Source organism: Syngnathoides biaculeatus, chromosome 1 (genome assembly GCF_019802595.1).
Source record: "Syngnathoides biaculeatus isolate LvHL_M chromosome 1, ASM1980259v1, whole genome shotgun sequence".
Classification (NCBI taxonomy): domain Eukaryota; kingdom Metazoa; phylum Chordata; class Actinopteri; order Syngnathiformes; family Syngnathidae; genus Syngnathoides; species Syngnathoides biaculeatus.
Window position 1 is genome coordinate 3,465,225 of NC_084640.1, and position 18,379 is coordinate 3,483,603.

Sequence of the window (18,379 nt, forward strand, 5' to 3'; positions counted from 1 at the left end):
AAATTAAAAAATATTTGCAAATATTATGATGCAACAACCACTGTTCACTTCATCAAGGGTTCTGTAAAGATTTAAAAAAAAAAAAAAAAAAAAAACTCAGTACTCCACTCAACATAAAAAGCCATTAACATTGTGTTCCCAACAAGTCATCTCAGCAGATTACTGTAGATGCCCACTGGGATGAATTTCATTTCTGGTCAAGTCCACAGCAAGTCAGGAACAGAACTACCTGAAAGCCTTGGTATATGACCAATACACAACTTATTTAAAAGCAGTAATGAGGTTATTACTTACACACATTGTACGAGGAATCACTTTCTCTGTGGACGGCTGGAACTTGAACTTCTTCACCGTAGAGCCTGTGTGCTTCCACTCCATGGGCTGCAGTTTGGACTCAGGCTCATAGTGCCAAACCTCTCTCTCTCGTAACATGACCATTCAGAAACCCATTTTTCCCCCTCATAGCAGGAGAGACATTGCTAGGACAACTCGACCCTCCACTGTTGTGCTCTGCAGTAAGCATCTTTGGCACCCACCGGCAGCTGACCTTGGAGTAGCCAAGGTTATCATGGACAATTTTGTGTGCTATCCCAACAGTTAAGCTCAAAGTCCTTGCCATGTCATCCTTCTGTCAGACTGAATGAAGTCATTGATTTAATCACCTCAAAAGAGCTCACTTCAGTAGGCCTTTCCATGCCTGTCTTCATCCTCAATACTGCTCTGTCCTTCTTTAAACAATTTAGCCTACTTGAAGACACCCCCCCCCCCCCCCCAGGTGAAACATGTGGCACCATACACAGTTGACATTCTCGTGTAAATCTCAACTGGTTTCCACCCTTCAGCAACCAAAAACTTGATAACAGACCGCTGTTCGATCCTGGAGCATGCTTCTTGGTCACCCATCTTTTTTAATTGCCAAACATTTTTCTTTTTTTAATCTGCAAAAGAAATAAAATCCATGTGAAAAAGTAAAACAAATATTAAAAAGTAAGCTTCTATCTGTAATAGAAGTCCTTATAATGAAAAATTAACCTTATTTACAAATCAGTCAACTGCAAGAACAGAAATACACGATTGTAGTATAGCCAATAGATATTTACATGATTTCTTTTTTTTTTTTTTTTTAAACCAGCAGTATTTAATTACGTACATTTAAAAAAAAAAAAAAAAAACTCCTTAGGTTAACAGTGTGTCCCCCCCCCCCACCACGAAGCAGCATGCACACTGAGGGCCAGCTTGTTTCAACAGTCAAACCGGGACTCCAAACACAGGCAGTGAGGAGCCCAACGATGCCAGACGTTGACTTGCTCTTGCACTTACTTTTGAACATTCCCGCTGATGAAGCAGCAGGCTGCAGATACCAACAGTGCCAAGTACATGAATGATTAAATGATTTATTCAATAAATCAGCATTTAAAAAGTTAATTCATTAAGGATCACGTGGACATGCATATTTCTGAAAACTGTACATTTGGTAAAAGACAAACCATAGCATGGATGAAAGTTAAGAAGTCATGTGTCCATGATCCAGAATGACCTTGGCTGAACAATGCCTCCTTGAAGGGTACATACAGGTACATCCAAATCTGGAGGAAGCACGATTGGGGCGGAATGAGGGGGGAAGAAATCGTTCAGACCAGTTTAACTAGTCAGCGCATACATTCCCATTCTGCACTTAGTTCTAACATAAAATGTTGGTCACAATGCCTAACAATAAAATAGAGTATTCATCGACTTTTGACAAAAATGTGGTGTGTCAGTCATACCAGGACTCCCCACACACGCAGCGAGGAGACCAACGATGCCATGTGCTGACTTTGCTCTGGCACTGACATTTGAACAAGCCTGCTGATGGAGCAGCTGGCTACAGACACCATACAGTGCTGATCATTCATTCAAATAAATGCACGCTGGCCTACAACAGCTATGAGCACAAACGAGAGGCATTACAATTGCCAGCTCAAAAGCTAATGCCTCACTCACATAATCTTCAAGTGTCGTAGCAGTGTATTAAATGCTAATAAAATTCAAAACATTTAAACATAAAACAAACAAATGCTCAACACTTCAAGTGTAGCACTTTTTTTTTCTTTTAAGTACAATTGTTTCTCAAATGGTTATCTTTAAATGCCTCTCTCTCTCTCTAAGTTTTTTTTATTTAACCTATGGGCACTACATATTTAATTCAATTTAATGTGAAACTTGTGCACAGTGTCATATAGTAGTTTTAGGAATAAAACTTTTTGACCAAATATGTAACAATTTCAATCTGCTCATTTTTTTGGTACTTGAGTATTTTTAGGTGGCAATGAGAAGGACATTTTTTGTTGTAAAATGATGTTTTTAATTATATGATTGGATCACATGCTATGGCAGGTTATTGAAACATTATATTTTGATTATGCAGCCTAATTTTATTGAAACCAGTTTTACTTTCTATACTCACATTATGTTCTGTTCTCAGGGAGACCAAGATTCAGAGCAGGTGACACCTGTAGGAGGCAGAAGATTGAATTTTCGATGCCAAGCTTATTCCACAATTACAAAATCCTCACATTGTTCAGAAAGGCAATTGTCACTCACAAGTCAGAGCAGTTGAACATATTTAGCCAATCATCATAAACTGTAGCTTGTGGACAAAATGCAAGCAAACCACTTACCCGGCTGGCTAAGTGTCTATTTTTGTACCTGGCACAACAAAAAAGACGACTTTAAGATACAAAGATCTCATCAGAACAACAACTGACAGCATGTCTAGCAAGTGTAATTTCTCGTAAGTAACACTACAGCAGACAGTGGACTGCAGTGGGTTGCAAGAGGATTTGTTGCTCTTCGCACTGCAAGAGCTTGACAGCCCACCAAACAGGACTACAGCACTTGCTGTGAGACAAGACATTTGATAAACAATACTTAATGCAATCAATTCACTACTTATAATGCAACAAAATTCGGTAATTAGCTTTGTATTCAACCATACAGCTCAAGATATCACAACAAACACATTTGTGATTATACTTTTTGATTTTCATTTAGTGGTGTGCATGGAGGTGGGGGAATCCATTACAGCACAGGGCACTACAGAAAAGGAATAGGGTACTTTGACGATTTTTTTTTTTTTTTTAAACACACATGAGCAGTACTAACCTTACATCTCAGGTTCAATCCTTAGCCACAAGAGCAATGAGATACCATCCTGCAAGAGAAGTTTACATTCTGGTGTGGGTTTTTTTTCTGGGCAGTTTAAGTAAAGACTACTCATGCAAATACCAGAACCAAAATTACATGAACTTATAAACAGAGAATCGGGCTGTATCAGGCCTCATTGACACCGTGCAGCAACCAGTAATGCTGAGGTGAAAGCAAAACCTGATGTAATGTGACCACCGCTCTCATAGGAAGAACCCACTGAACTGGACCGTTCCCAAAATATGAAAAATGTGTGGCAGTGGAGACTGAATGAGATTATTTGAACGTTAAACATGAATTTTAACTACGTGATAAATTAAAACGATTCTCCAGGAAGGATGCCAATTTGAGAGGCACCGTGAACCTTAAGATATATATATATAATTTAATACTGAAACAGTTTACAGATGTGATCGTGGAAATCTTGTCAAATCGGTGGACATTTGGTTAACTAAGACGAGCCACGTGCCCAAGGCCTTTTTTGCTCGACTATTTCAGCGATTTAACAAATAACCAGTCACACATATAATTTGCTTTATCTTTCCAGACACCATACGATTTATATAGGTAGGCATTGCCAATCAAGTCTCAACCATGATAATTATCGCTGATTAAAGGTATTACAATCGAGGTAGCATAGGCGAAAGCTAACGTCGGGGGTACAACACGTATAAATGGCCCCAAAATACTTCCGTCACCGTCCAGTATTATTCACCTTTCCAAAAAGCACATTATTCTAGTTTAGGTGTTTGTACCTATGCCTCAGGAAACTTGCTTGCTGGTTGCCGGCCGACAATAACTACTCTGGAGATCCAGCCCGCAAAGTCCGAATTCAAAGGAACAACTGAGGCTGCTGCAAAACTATTTATACGGCGCGTTGCGACATTTGTAAGTACTTTACGATAAATGAAAAATTGGGCTTCCTGCTTCAAAAAATTAAAAGAAAGAGTTACTGCCATTCTCTTGTCGTGTGTTTGTTTTATCTGTTACGATTTTGTGTTCGGACAGGGCTTAAAAATGAAAGCTTAGTTTGTGCCAGAATAGTCAGTACATGTAATCTAAGTTTTGATTCATAAGCATCCCTGACAGTTTCAAGTTTGAAAGTATATCACGAAGGCACATTTTTTCCCATCTGTCCCTTTCACAGTACATTTCAGACCTCGTCTTTCCGCCATTACGCAAAATAAATACAAACGCACTTATGTTTGAAGCACATACTCTAGGACCCACTTTCCAAATAGGTTAAATTTCCCGGAATCCACGATAACCCAAGATGTTTTGACGTGAAGGCACTGTACGGGCCATCCATTTTCTGAGCCACTTATCCTCACGAGAGTCGCGGGAGTGGTGGAGCCGATCTCAGATGTCATCAGGCTGGAGGTGGGGCACAACCCGAACTGGTTGCCTCCCAATCGCAGGGTACATGGAGACAGACAACAGTTACACACTTAGGGGCAATTTATAGTCTCCCATTAATGTTGCATGTTTTGGAGATTTAGGAGGAAAGAGGAGTGCCCAGAGAAAACCCACACAGGGATGGGGAGAACATGGAAACCCCACACAGGCGGGGCCGGGATCCAACCCTGCATCTCAGAACTGTGAGGCGAATGCTTATCGAGCGATACATTGAGGGTCCTCACTTAAAAATTGGCACAGAACATATTGGAACCGTAAGATCCTTTCCCTATTCATACAGAACTCTATAAGATAACAGAGATTGGCGTTATAGATTTCATCAACTGGAACGAAGGGGTCCAGCTACCCTTGATCAAGTCTTTTCTGTTCAAAACCTTCAGTTGGGGTAATAGGTGTCTGAAATTCAGATGGTCATAAAAGTGCTCTTTGTCAAACCCATTTTTTCTCTCTGCACTTTGGACCAGAGGTAGGGGTATTTGGTACTGGACACCAGTCATGCAAGCACAGGCCACTTAACACACAGCCATCCAACCATTGACGCTCACATCTACAGCCAAAAGTCCTCAACCTATCATCTATTCTGAATGTGGGAGACATTTGATTTCCTGAAGACACAGGCACAGGGACATGTAAATGCCACATAAGACCTCTGAGGCAGATGTTATAATCAATTACCCATGTAGTTTTGCCAAACCAAATGCACCATCAAGTCTTTTGAAAATCACACCCGTGAATGTTTTCATCTCTGTCCAGAGATGGCACACTCTGTAGCCAAGCATCCAGCTGTACATTTTATGTAGGCCATGCAAAGTGTAAGTCAAAACAAACTAAGATGGTTCATTTGGTGCATCAGACAATAACCATAAAAATGACAGACTAGCAACTTTGTAAAATTCATGCATAACTAAAATATGCAAAAAAATAAAAACACCGTCACTAATGCCTACATTGTACACAAGAGCATTTACCCACGTACAAAATAACTACTGGTAGCAAGTTATGCTTGCTTGGTTTCCTCAATTATATTATCCAACTGTTGAACCTGCAGTTTCTTTGAATTCAACAGGAAAGATTTTCTGTAAATGACCAGATAAAAGCCAAAATGTTTCTGTCTCTCACACATATTCATAGTTGACTGAAAAGTTTGTTTACACATTCTTTTGACATAACTTATGAAACATTGCCAACAAATATGTTTCAGAGGACCAAATTGTGTGCTCAAAAATAGAACATTTGCAATGCCAGAAACAAAGTGAAAGGTGACAATAAGTACAAAGTGGGTTACACATGAACAGACCCTGTACTGGTTTTAAAAGGACACAGTGTAAAAAAAAAAAAAAAAAAAAAAAAAATGACAGAGTTGCTCAAGATTTATAAAAGTCAAAATGGGCTTCATAGGAACAGCTATAAAAAGTAAATGTGGATGAAAACACATTCAGAGTTACTGATTTTCTGCTTGTCCTAAGAGTCCTGAATTGTTTATGCTCTCAAAAAGATTCACCTCATCTTCTGAGAACAAGTAAACAACACTACACAGTATGTGTTAAAAGAAGCTATACAGGTGTCGCAGTAACTCAAGTCCGGTGTCATTGACGTCACTCCATACTATCTGCGTCTGCCTGGGCCATGTAGGCATCCAGTTCAGCATCTAGGTGACCTTTGGTCTTTGACATGTAAGCATCCAGCTGGTTGTCCAGTTGCTCACGGGTCACAGCAGGTCGTCCAACACCTCTGCCACGGCCACGTCTGCCAGCAAAACCGCCGCGCCCACGGAGACCACCGCGTCCTGTCCACAAACCAAAGGTGAGTGGAAAGATTAAAAACTTGAAAGAATTTATTAACGAGAGAAAGTCTACCTCTGGATACTCCTCCACGGGGTGCTCCTCTCCCCAAAGCTCCCCCTCGGCCAGGAAATCCTGCACGCTGCCGTCCTCCTCTACGCATTGCCATTCGACCAGCAGAGCCACGGCCTCGCATGGGGAAAGTTGGAGCCATTCGCTTTCCTTCATTCAAAAGAAACCGTTAAGAACAAAGATGAACAATGCCACTTGCATGTATGTCGCGGACACATGATCTGATTGTTTAAAACTGATTATGCACCTCTCAGGGAAAGAGCACCTCTCATCATTCCTCCTCTGCCTCTTCCGCGAATTCCTCTGGTCATACCACGCATTCCTCCTCTGACACCAACAGGACCTCCACGCATCCCCATCCCAACTGGCCGACCCAACCTTGCTTGGATGTTGCTCTTCCCCAGTCGTTGCTTCAGGCTCTGACAAATTATTTCAAACGTGGTTTAAAGACAAGCTCTTCCAATATGGAAGTTCTGATAGAACTGGTCCTGAGTCAGGATTTGAGCTCTTCATATATTAGGCATTGACGAAGAAACCAGATCGTGCCTCCGAAACTTTTGTGTCGTACACTCTTGTCACACACCTGGAGGCGGCAGAAACATCTTGATTTTGAACAGACAGATCTTGTTTGGTGCATAAAAATAGTGAATGACCGCTTTCCAACACTTGTGGTAATTACTGAGGGAAAAAAAAATATATTTTATTTGTTTGTATGAACATACCACACTTGGTATGAACATAACCAGTATTTTCGCTTCTTAACATAACTCGCCAATGATTTCTATGGCACGCCACAAGCGGCAGACATCTCACTGAAGAATAATGATTCCCACGTGGTAAATGTTTATGCAGTGACACTATACAATCTTGGACTTCAGTTACTGGATAGCTCCTTTCGTTTTACCTAATGCTGCATCTTCTCAATTTCTTTAATTTGCTCCTAATCATGCACAAGTTTGAAGAAGGGATTCAAGGCAACCTCATTTCAGTTTCCTTCATTTAAAGTCAGATTATCTGGTCACGCCCTTCAAAAGAACACTTGAATTCCCCCAAACATTAAGCAATTCCGTTGCATGATTCAGACATGTGATTTGACTGCATGAAAATAGACTGAAAAATAGCCGTTGGTCTGGGGGCTGCAAGCATGATCAAGGGATGATCACCAATTTTAACGTGCCAGTTTTAGAAATTGTATTATGAATGAAGTATATCTAGTACATCTATAAATGCTCTTCTGTTTTCAAAATGTACACAATATGATCTTTCAATTTTTAGGTGCATACCTTTACCACCAAAAAATTTCAAATACAAATTCAACTAAGTAAATTAACTTGAATTCAGATTTGCATCATGGCATGTAAGCATGCTTTCATAGCGTGTATATTGTATCCATTCAAAAACATTTTAATTTCTTGTTTTAGTAAATGATTGAAACACATAATTTGACATTAATGTCATGTGTCTATCAGTAAATAACACTGACATTTTTACAAGTAATTGTTTCTGAACGCTCACAGTCTGCAACTTGGGTTGGTTGTTGGCCTTGGGTTGACATCAATGTGTACCAGCTATGGAAAAGTTCGTTTTCATTGCTTTCAGTTGTTTGACGTTTCACATGAACTTCCAATGCCTTGAAACCTCTTGATCCATAGTCAATGGATAGGTTTCCAATGACGTCACCACCACCCTTAGACCAATTAAATAAATTAATGATAGGTGAACACGCTTCACCTACCAACTGTGTTCTATGACATCTATGACACACAAGATTGCATAATTGGAAACCTATCCATTGTATCCTGACCACATGTGCACAATGCTTTACCAGGTCAATCGCTTGTGCGAATGAAGTAGCTTAACGGACTGGTAAGTTCCTTCCCAACTGTATCAACGATTTCTCATTCCATCCAACGAGAACGGGTTTGGATTCTGGCACGGGTTACGGTTGGAACATTGCAGAAAAACACACACTCTCTCATATATACATATAATACACACACACACACACACACACACACACACACACCACACACACACACACACACACACACACACACACACACACACACACCACACACACACACACACACACACACAAAGTGTTGACCTCTCCCATGACAACCAGTTTGGTGAAGACCACATCCTATGTAAGATGGATGTCCAAAGATCCTAGAGCTGTGTCTGATAGTTTGGCTCACCTGTTTGTGACTCAGAGCAGCTTGCACCGAGGGGCGATTCTCCATCTGCTGGGCCAGGCGGCGATTGCGTGCACTAGCCATATGCTGCTGTTGCATGGTGGCTCGAATGCTAACCGCAGTGGGCTGCTTGTTCTTCAGCATGTTAGTGAAGCTTTAGAAGGTGGGAGGGAAAAGAGCAAGTAAAAGACGAGGATAGGGGACACAGAAGAGGAGGAAGCAGGGTTCCACATCAAGTCATTTCTCAAGTCATGGATGCGGCCACACTTACTCGTGGCTCTCATGGCATTCATATTCCATTTGCTGGCACTCATTTCTCTCTGGAAAATAGACTTTTTTTTTTTTTTTTTCCAAACCAGGCATAAGCAGCACAGAAGAAAATAGAGTGAAGAGGAAGCTTTGACCGTAAAGGAAGAAAAAGACAAAGAGTGACAACAGTTGCCGCTTACTGGCCCCAAGCTGACTGGCTCATTGGGTGATCCTGCAGAAGCGGAGGCCATGGGCTACATTTGGGTACTCGGCCTCTTACAGCAAGGACCGTGACATGGATGACAGGCAGCAGTGAAAGGTGCTCGGTCACGTCCAAGCTAGGACCGAGTACCTGAACTTGTGTAGAAGAGAGAAAGGCGTAATAGAACAGAAAAATGGAAGGTGCTTAACTTCAACTGGTTTGAGAGCAAGAGAAACTTTTGAGAGCTTTAAAAAGTGCAACATGTCCACTCCCTTCTATTGTGTATACTTCATGTATACTGTACCATGTACATAACGGAGTGCAGGTGCCATGGAATGTTCAGGACAGTGGCCTGGTCCAGTATAGGCCTAGCAAGTATTACCACTTCATCTTTTGTGCACTGCTCACACACAGCATCCGGCCTGGGCGAGCACATTTAGTGCCTTGCAATGTTCTTATTTCATCTTATGCCCAATAAATTTCCACAGGTCCAACAAAGCTGAGTGAGCAGTGCACACACACGAGGGTAATTGAAAACTGCATCCATTTTGGCCCATGTCCCTGACAATGGCCTTCTTCAGAGGACCTTCTAACACCAAGGATGGCCCTTGGGTCTGGTGTTAAACTGCCGACAGGGTGCATGGCGCCTCACCGCTCATTCAGGGACACTTTTGTGGTGCTCTTCAGGACAACTTTTTGAGATGATGCAGCACTCATTTTGACTGTATTCTGTTGCAGGCTCCTGGAAACAAAATGAAGACAAAATAACGCTTTTCAGGTGGTTACATCAAGAGAGAAGAATGACATTGCAATATGATACAGAATCAATGTGACTGAAGTAATAAGCACGCTGAAATGTGCAATATAGTCCAATTACTATTATTTCCCATTAACTTTAAACTATGTCACTTGTTACCCAACCCATTTTAAGTTCGAAGTATTTAACAAGTGTAGAGGGAATAACTTTTGGATCTGCAGCTACAATGCTATTAGCAAAAACTATTCAAATCACCGATGGCAGAAAACCTGCAACCTGGGGGTCGTTCACCTTGTGGGGCTACAAAAGGAGTATATAAAGAATCACCACCTGTTTTTGTCATTCAATCATTTGCCCCTTTTTACACGCCACAAACCGCGAAGACCTTACACTACATAAGGGTTCCTTCCTTAATACGTACTTTTAAACAGATTTTGTAAGATTCTTTCCCACTGTGGCAAAGATAAATTTAGTGTTGAGTTTAGCAGGAGTAGGCTACGTGGCGTTTCGTCGGCATAGTTGCTTTTGTAGTTTTAAAAATACGTCGATAGGACCACCTGAAAGGGAACCATTTTCATCCCGAAATAGACTTTGCATTAGCGTTTGACACATCATATCCACACTGATATTTTAAAGTATCAAGTCCGGTTAAATTAACAATAGATCGAGTCACGTCATTGGGTTTTACTTACAATGAATGTTGCATTGATCGAGAAAAGCTAGTTTGCTAAACTTAGCTTAAAGAGCTAGCTTCTCCAAAGGAAACAGGCCGAGAGTGCTTTATTTGTCCCTTTTAGGTCGACGAAAAACTCTTTTCCACCAAACTAAACGCTTTAAAAAGACAACGAACAGTAAATGCCTTCTGGTATACTTTCTTTACAACGACACGGAAACGTTATACAATGGTTCCGACAAAGTGACTTTTTAAAATGGTGCTGCCTTTGAAGCTGGATATGGCTGGAAGAAAATGGAGAGGGTTTTATGTCAAACGTCACGATGACGCGTTTTCCGGTGTAACTGTTCGCTTGACAATGAAAATGGCGTCTGCAGTTGTTGTTGTTGACAGTTCCACTGGCCAAGATGTGATTGCTGAGGGGATGCTTGACATGTTAAAACCAGCCATCGAACAACTGGACCTGCATGTCCACTCTGTCAGGTAAACGTGCGTCCTCATCGACAGCTTGACTTGATGTTATTTCATCGTCATTTTCATCACATCACCGCGAAGTTTTGTTTTGCATGGTAGCTTCCTGGGTCTCGTGACCCGTATGTTCATCTCCAAGAATGTTAAACGGTGACCTGCGCCATTGTTTTGTGTTTAATGACAATTTGTTTAAATTTACAGAGAGAGCCAAGTTGAACTAAGGGAACACATTGACAATCTTGCCACAGGTAATGAGCTTTATTCGAATTTGACTAAATGACACATTGAAGCCTACCATACACACACTCATCATAAATGGACATACAGTAGTAGCATTTTATTCTGACATATGTACCTAATTTGACCCAGTGTGGATTTGTGGTAAGTGTAACATGAATGAATAATTTTATAAGTATTTAACTTTGTAATGTGTCATTTGTTTTTTGTTTATTTTACAGAATTATGCCGGATAAATGAACATCAAAAGGTGGCCCTTGACCTGGATCCATATGTAAAGAAACTTCTCAATGCAAGACGAAGAGTAGTACTTGTAAATAACATACTCCAGAATGCTCAGGTTAGTATTGTGTGATTGTTGAAGCCAAAATCTGGCATATTATTAAAGCCCCACTGACATGAAATGGATGATTTTTAGTATGTTTTTCATTAAAAAAAAAAAAAAAAAAGGCAACTGGAATGGACCCATCCATTTTTTCACCACAAAACATGATTTTGACATAAAAGGCTTTTTGTAACTCCCGTCGTGAAAATCCTCTTGAGGGATTTGTTTTGGAGAAGAAGCAGGAAGTGACATTAACAGCAGGACCACACTCAGGCAGGCTCATGTGTTTATACTAGTTTTACCTGCTGGAATGTAGCTCTTTGTTCCTTTGCGTTAGCCAAAATGCCGGCTCGTTGTATTGCTGGATATTGTTTGAATACTCGGGAGGATGGATTTGCTCTTCATATGTTCCCAAGAGACCGGGTTCGTTGTGAAAAATGGATTGCACAGATGCAAAGGACAAGAGCTTCGTGGGTTTCAAATGACAGGTAGGTGTGTATAGACCTCCTAAAAAAAAAAAAAAAAAATAGTTGGGGGGGGACGTAATCCACTCAGAACATAACAAAATATCCATGTACGTAAGTCAGGGGCGCTAACTGTGTCGATCTGCGAATCTACGCTGCGTCCGCCGGTCACGGCTTTGGCAGCGTGTCCGCTGATCACGGCTTCGGCCAGGGTGCCTCATCGTTGCGACAAGGTGGCTCATCGTGGCGCTGTGCTGGGCTGCCTTGCGGCATTATTGTCGCTCGCGGTTGACTATGCTACGTGCTGTCATACTGTCGGGATTCTGTTGTTAGTTAGAAGTGATCCGCATATCATCTAAATATGGCTCGAAACGATAGGGTAATATTGCCCCGGTAACTTCACACGATTGTGAGATGTTCTGTTTTTCGAAAAGAGTTTCCATATCAGAAGGCGCATCGGAAAAATCCGAAAATCTCTGTTGTTCCTCTCCCATAGCAAGTGCCACTACGTGTTTTCAGTGGCGAATGTCCCGGTGTGACATCTGCCGATGACATTGCAGGCAGTATGGCCACCACTTCGATGTCGAGTGAGACCTCCGCAACTTTGTGCATGGATGATACGCTCTCCGCTCATACTTACTTTTTCGTATATAAATTAAAGTGAATGTTATATATATTTTTCATTACAATATCTATTTTACAATGTATATAGGGATCTCAGTGGGGGGTTAATAATATACTGTTTAATTGCTATCTGGTGTTTTCATCAAGTATGAAATCAAACATCCAAGTAACTGCCTATTTGTGAAAAATTGACCCCCCCCAGCCCCTAAAACACACCCACCCACACACTATCACTACCTATGACTTACTTCACAGCAAGGCATGCCGAATACTTTCTAGCTACTACAATATCTGAAACATGTAAAAGCCAAAATGTAACCAGAGCTGCTGTTTTGTTGGATGCACAGTTTACTGTTAGCAAACAGGATTAGCCTGTGCCCAACAGTACCTGTGAAGTTGTCATTGGGGTGGGTGTGAAGGGGATTTGTGTCTGCTCCTACATTCATGGAGGCAGCATTTCATCACCAATCTGCCGAATTACACAGTCATTAAGTGTAGCGCTGTCGCACGTAGCATTGCCAAACACAAATTCCAACTCTTATGACCACTACATAGAGTGCCATGACAAAGAGAGAAAAGAAGAAAAACAGAACAAGCAAAACAACCAAAATAATGAGTGAAGAAATAATTAACACAAAGCAAAGGAAAAGAAGAAGAAGATGCACTTCAAATGCTATTTACATACATGTTTAATGCTGCAAAGCATACTGCTATATAGCGACACTAGCTTAAAACATACGGTGGCATGCATGGACGCTATTTAAAGGTCAAGTGTCATCCCTATAAACATTCTAAAATAGATATTGTTATGAAAAGTACATATAACATTCTTCACTTCAATGTCTATACGAAAAAATAAATATGAGTGGAGAGCGCGTCATCCATGCACAAAGTTGGAGAAGTGTCATTTGACATTCAAGTGGTTGCCATATTGGCTGCATCTCCTGTCCGTGACGTTACCCCGGACTTTCGCCATTGAAAACATGCTGTGGCCCCGACTGTAGGAGACGAACACGCCCCTTCTGGCACGGAAGCTCTTTTCGAAGAAGAGAGCATCTCACAACCGAGTGAAGTTACTGGGGCAATATTACCCTATTGTTTCGAGCCATATTTAGACACGCGACTCACGGCCAAACCGCCACCCAGTCCAATCCACTTCCGTGGCGGAGATGAGCCATCGCGCCCAGGTGCCGCTTTGTCTGGGTGGCTCGTTTACGGGGCCGAAGTGGTTTATCACGGCGCCAAGCCGGGCCACTTTATGGCATTGTTGTCGCATCCGGCTGAGTGCGCTATTGCCAGCAGCGTTGTTCATAGCCGCCGCCGCTGTCCGCGAGCCCGACGCAGTAGCCTTCGCCGGCGAGCCGACACGGCAGCTGTCCGATCCACACATCGACACATTTATCACCCCTGTCATACGTACGCGGATCTTTTGTTACGTTTAAGAGAGACGGATTACGTGGTCCACCCCAAACTATTATTTTTTTTTAATAGATGTGTACACACCTACCTGTCTTTTGGGACTCACGAAGCTCTCGTTGTTTGCAGTAATGCAATCCATTTTTCACAATGAACTGGGTCTCTTGCAAACTTATGAAGGGTAAATCCATCCCCCTGAGTGTTCGAGCAATATCCAACAATGCAACAAGGCGGCATTTTGGCTAACACGAAGGAACAACGAGCTACCTTCCCGCATATAAAACTAATAGAAACGAACGAATCCACTGGAGGGCGCTCCTGCCCCGTATGCCATTTCCTGCTTCTTCTCGAAAACAGATCCCTCGAGAGGATTTTCATGGCAGGAATTGCAAAAAGCCATATACGTCAAAATCATGTTTTGTGGTGAAAAAACAGATGGGTCCATACCGGCTGCGGTTTTTTTTTTTCATTAATAACATACTAAAATTCATCCGTTTCATGACACTTGAACTTTAAAAAGGCACTGGGAGCTAAACTGAACTCTGTTGTAATTTATTGAACTATTAAACAATGTAAACAGTGAGTTTGGATGTACTTTATTGAAGTATTTAACAATGTAGATATACAATGTAGCTATATAGCGACACTATCTTAAAACATATGGTAGCATGCTAAACATTCTACTCACTCTGCAGCCGTGTGTTGCATTGTGAGTGGTGATAACCCAAGTACGGCTCTCGTTAATGATGACAGGTACTAATGGACGAATGTTCTTTACCAAAGTTCGAGGCCACATGAATAGATAATTTTGGTCTTTTAATTTTCCATTGCCAGTCAAGCTGCATGATTGAATGATACACATTTTAATATCAAGCAACTGAAATACACTTGGAGATTATGTAGGAAATCTATTCATATGGGGCATGCAGTGGACACATCATCAACGTAAAATGCATTTACAGAATTAATATCTCTATGTGATGCTCACCAAACTGAGCTTTCATAGGCTATGGCTTGGATGAGGTTGTTTGTGACATCATTCTTGATGGCAATCCACATTTTGATTTTATAGCCACCAAATCTAATCAAAAGTACGCTAAGTTCATCCTTAGATGCTCTAAACTGGGGCCCCGTGCAGTGTGATTTAATAACAATGAGTTTTAACATTTTTTAAATGCAAATTCTACAGTTCACTTAAAAGTTTTTAACGCCTGAAGTATGTTGTGGTTCTCTGCTTTACTAACTGTTTTCACCAGCGCATTTCCAGCAGAAGCAGCAGGCAGGTGCTTTTTGAAAAATCAATTCTTTAGAAATGGCAATGGAATAAAACATGGAGTAAACACAAACATTAACGTAATGTTTTTTGTGTCCTCAGGAACGTCTAAGAAGACTCAATCATAACGTGGCCAAAGAGACTGCACGGAGAAAGACCATGTTGGAGGCCTCAGGAGTGTTCACGTCACGTTCTCCCAGTAAACCCTGAGCATCCATGTCCTCTGCACAGCAAATATCGTGGATTGCCCCAATTTACAAGGACACATCAATACCGGCAGCTGTACCTTGAACAAGTTCACTCTTCCATTGATCTGAAGTTTGCTCTTTGGGGATATGCCGATGTCCTGCGCTGCATCATCAGATTAGTTTTGTCTTTATGAGGAACTGTTTCCAAAATTCTGAACCCCTAATATGTTATCAATTTTGTAAACTGTTTGGCGTAAATATTTGGACAGTGGCAGGACTTTTGTAGTTTTTTTCCCTTACACACCACAAAAGGGAATTTACCTTTACTTCAAGAGGTTTCACATTTATGTACTTATGTATTTACTATTTGGGTGTTAAAGTATATCACTATATTGCATCCTTTTTCAGGCACCCAAAAATATTTGAACCAGAATATTATTTACTTAATATTCACATTGTGCAATTGTCCGCCACTATATTTGTCATGTGATGATTTACTGCAAATACCAACTCCAGTAGCAACTTTTTAAAGGCAAATACTTCCATTATAATGGTATACATGGGTATTATCGTACAAATGAATTAATACTAATACTTCTGGAGCTAACATAACAGTTCTACAATGAAGAACTGTTGTGATGTCTCTAGTTAGATTGGAAATATGTTTGTGATCATGCCAACCAAAAATTTTTTCCTAATCCTTTCCCCTCAATTGTTTTGGTTGCTTTTGTGACTGTATACCAATAAAAAACTGCATTTTGATCAAGTAGTTTCCAAACTTTTTGTACCAAGTACTGCCGAAAAAAAAAAAATGATTCCCAAGTAGCACCACCATGATTGGATTAAGAATACAGTAGCACATTAGATAAAAGGGTTAATTGAAAACTAGGAAATTTTTTATTCGGAAGTAGAATTTTAAATAATGAGACCTAGAGGAATAATTTCAAAACTTTTTTCCCCCTCTATTATTTGGACCTAACCTGTACAGCTAAATTGACATTTAAAAAAACTTTTTGAGTGGGGAGGTAAAAATAAACAACAATGAAGTTCATATATTCTAGTCGGCTTTTCTGATTTTTTTTTTTTTTTTTTTTTGTCCTTTGGGAGTCACATCTCATTTTACAGGACTGACTGGAGCCAAATAAATTGATTGTCCAAAGATGCTGTATATCAATGCTATGGAGCAGAGGGGCAAAATGGAAGCTCAATATCACAAAGCCATCCGAGCCTGGCAAAATTTTCCAAAAACACTTGAAATCTCCCAAAACCCGTGTGTGCTTTTTTTCTTCAGTTGTATCTGGGGCCTGATTCAAAGATGCAGGAAATTGTGAACAATTCCAAATAGCAGAACAATACCTTACAACAGCTGGACTTTAATCAGAGGCACTTTAAAGGTTGCCAGGTACATGCTGATTCCCATTCAACTTGATTTTGGCTGTGACTGGTAATTTCTGAACATAGTCACATTACCCTACAAGGGTGTGCACACTTGTGCAACCACATTATTTCAGTTGTTTATTTTTATTTCCCCTCTTGAAAAGGTTTTCTTTTTATATGTGACTCATGTTCCAGCAAATGATGCATCTTAATCTTGGTCAATTTTTTTGACATCACAAAAACCTGGCAGTTGAACATGGTGTGTATACTTTTCAAATGTACTGTACCTCTTCTCTGAAGTTAGGGAATGCCTCATATACAGTATCCAGGGCAGTCAATCATTTATCATTAGATAATGCAAAAATGTCTCAAGGATTATAGAAGTTATCCTTTTTCTGGTTCTAACTCGTGAAGCGCAAGGCCCCTCGATGGTAAGGGACCATCCATCCATCCATTTTCTTCTGCTTATCCGAGGTCAGGATGCGGGGGCAGTAGCTTTAGCAGACCATATATGTAATACCTATTTAATGTGAATACAATTTTGAGAAAATTACAATTTATAGCTCCACAAACATTTTTTTATTATGTAATATAATTTCTTTGTTATTGAGACATTCTTTATACAGACATTCCATATATTTAATGAATGCATTGATAAAATCACATCAGGTGTTAAGATTTTCTGAATGGGAAAACTGTCAAAAATTTCAAAAGGATAACCACTTTCAAGCTTGCTCAAAATCACCCATAAATAAATTTATTATTCGGTTCAACATAAGCATGTAAACAACAATGGTGACTTCCATACTTCCGAGGTCCTAGGTCCCACGAAACCTGGACAGATTTTTTTTCTCTAGAACCATCAACATCTTGAACTCAAGAGCACTGAATATAATCACTACCTCACCACTCTAACACCTATGAAACTGCACTTTCTTTGGAAATAATGGGGTACAGATGCGTAACAATCTTACCCATGCCTGGACATGGGGAATAAAACTGTGGACATCTTATTTTTTTTAGTTCTTTTTGCAATAACTGACATTCGTTTAAGCACCTTGTGGAGTAGCGCTCGTTATCTCGATGTATGCACAGCCATATAATGACAAGAAAGGCTTTTGATTTGACAACTTTTAATTTTATTCTGATGCGTTAAGTCTTGGAACATGTCAGTCATGTTTGTTTGCCCTGTCAGTGTATCTTTGCAATTGTTGAGCAATGCACTATGATGAAACAGGATTGTACAATATTGCAAATAAGTCATCCATTTTCTCTCGAGTTTGGCTCGTGCTCGATGTCATTAGGTTGTAAATTATTTTGGCATTGGTGAGATTGCCCGTTAAACCATTGACAGTAATCAATATTCAAACGGTGATACGGTTATTTTTTCTAATGTAGTGGTCCTTAAAATATGGGATTTCATTTTATCAGCGGCTTCATTCTATCGGGCTAAAGTGACATCGCAATATTTCC

At 40.5% G+C, this 18,379-nt stretch overlaps 2 protein-coding genes and 1 non-coding gene across 3 annotated transcripts; 1 reads left to right on the forward strand and 2 right to left on the reverse strand.

Annotated features, from left to right (window-relative positions):
- Positions 1–1,483: 1,483 nt before the first annotated feature.
- chtopa (chromatin target of PRMT1a) lies at positions 1,484–10,814 on the reverse strand. Its single transcript, XM_061829840.1, has 10 exons — positions 10,551–10,814; positions 9,754–9,843; positions 8,654–8,804; positions 6,703–6,874; positions 6,459–6,605; positions 3,942–6,388; positions 3,145–3,193; positions 2,661–2,688; positions 2,447–2,492; positions 1,484–1,586 (listed from the first exon to the last, which is right to left on the reverse strand). Exons 1-6 carry the CDS (start codon positions 10,562–10,564, stop codon positions 6,198–6,200), a joined length of 765 nt encoding a protein of 254 aa, XP_061685824.1. The 5' UTR covers positions 10,565–10,814; the 3' UTR covers positions 1,484–1,586; positions 2,447–2,492; positions 2,661–2,688; positions 3,145–3,193; positions 3,942–6,197.
- On the reverse strand, positions 1,750–1,885 carry LOC133504405 (small nucleolar RNA SNORA8). Its single transcript, XR_009795949.1, has one exon. It is a non-coding gene; the product is annotated as a small nucleolar RNA SNORA8 (small nucleolar RNA).
- On the forward strand, positions 10,788–16,295 carry snapin (SNAP associated protein). Its single transcript, XM_061829957.1, has 4 exons — positions 10,788–11,014; positions 11,204–11,250; positions 11,461–11,579; positions 15,444–16,295. The coding sequence occupies exons 1-4, from the start codon at positions 10,788–10,790 to the stop codon at positions 15,549–15,551; spliced, it is 501 nt and encodes a 166-aa protein (XP_061685941.1). The 3' UTR covers positions 15,552–16,295.
- The last annotated feature ends 2,084 nt before the right edge of the window (positions 16,296–18,379 follow it).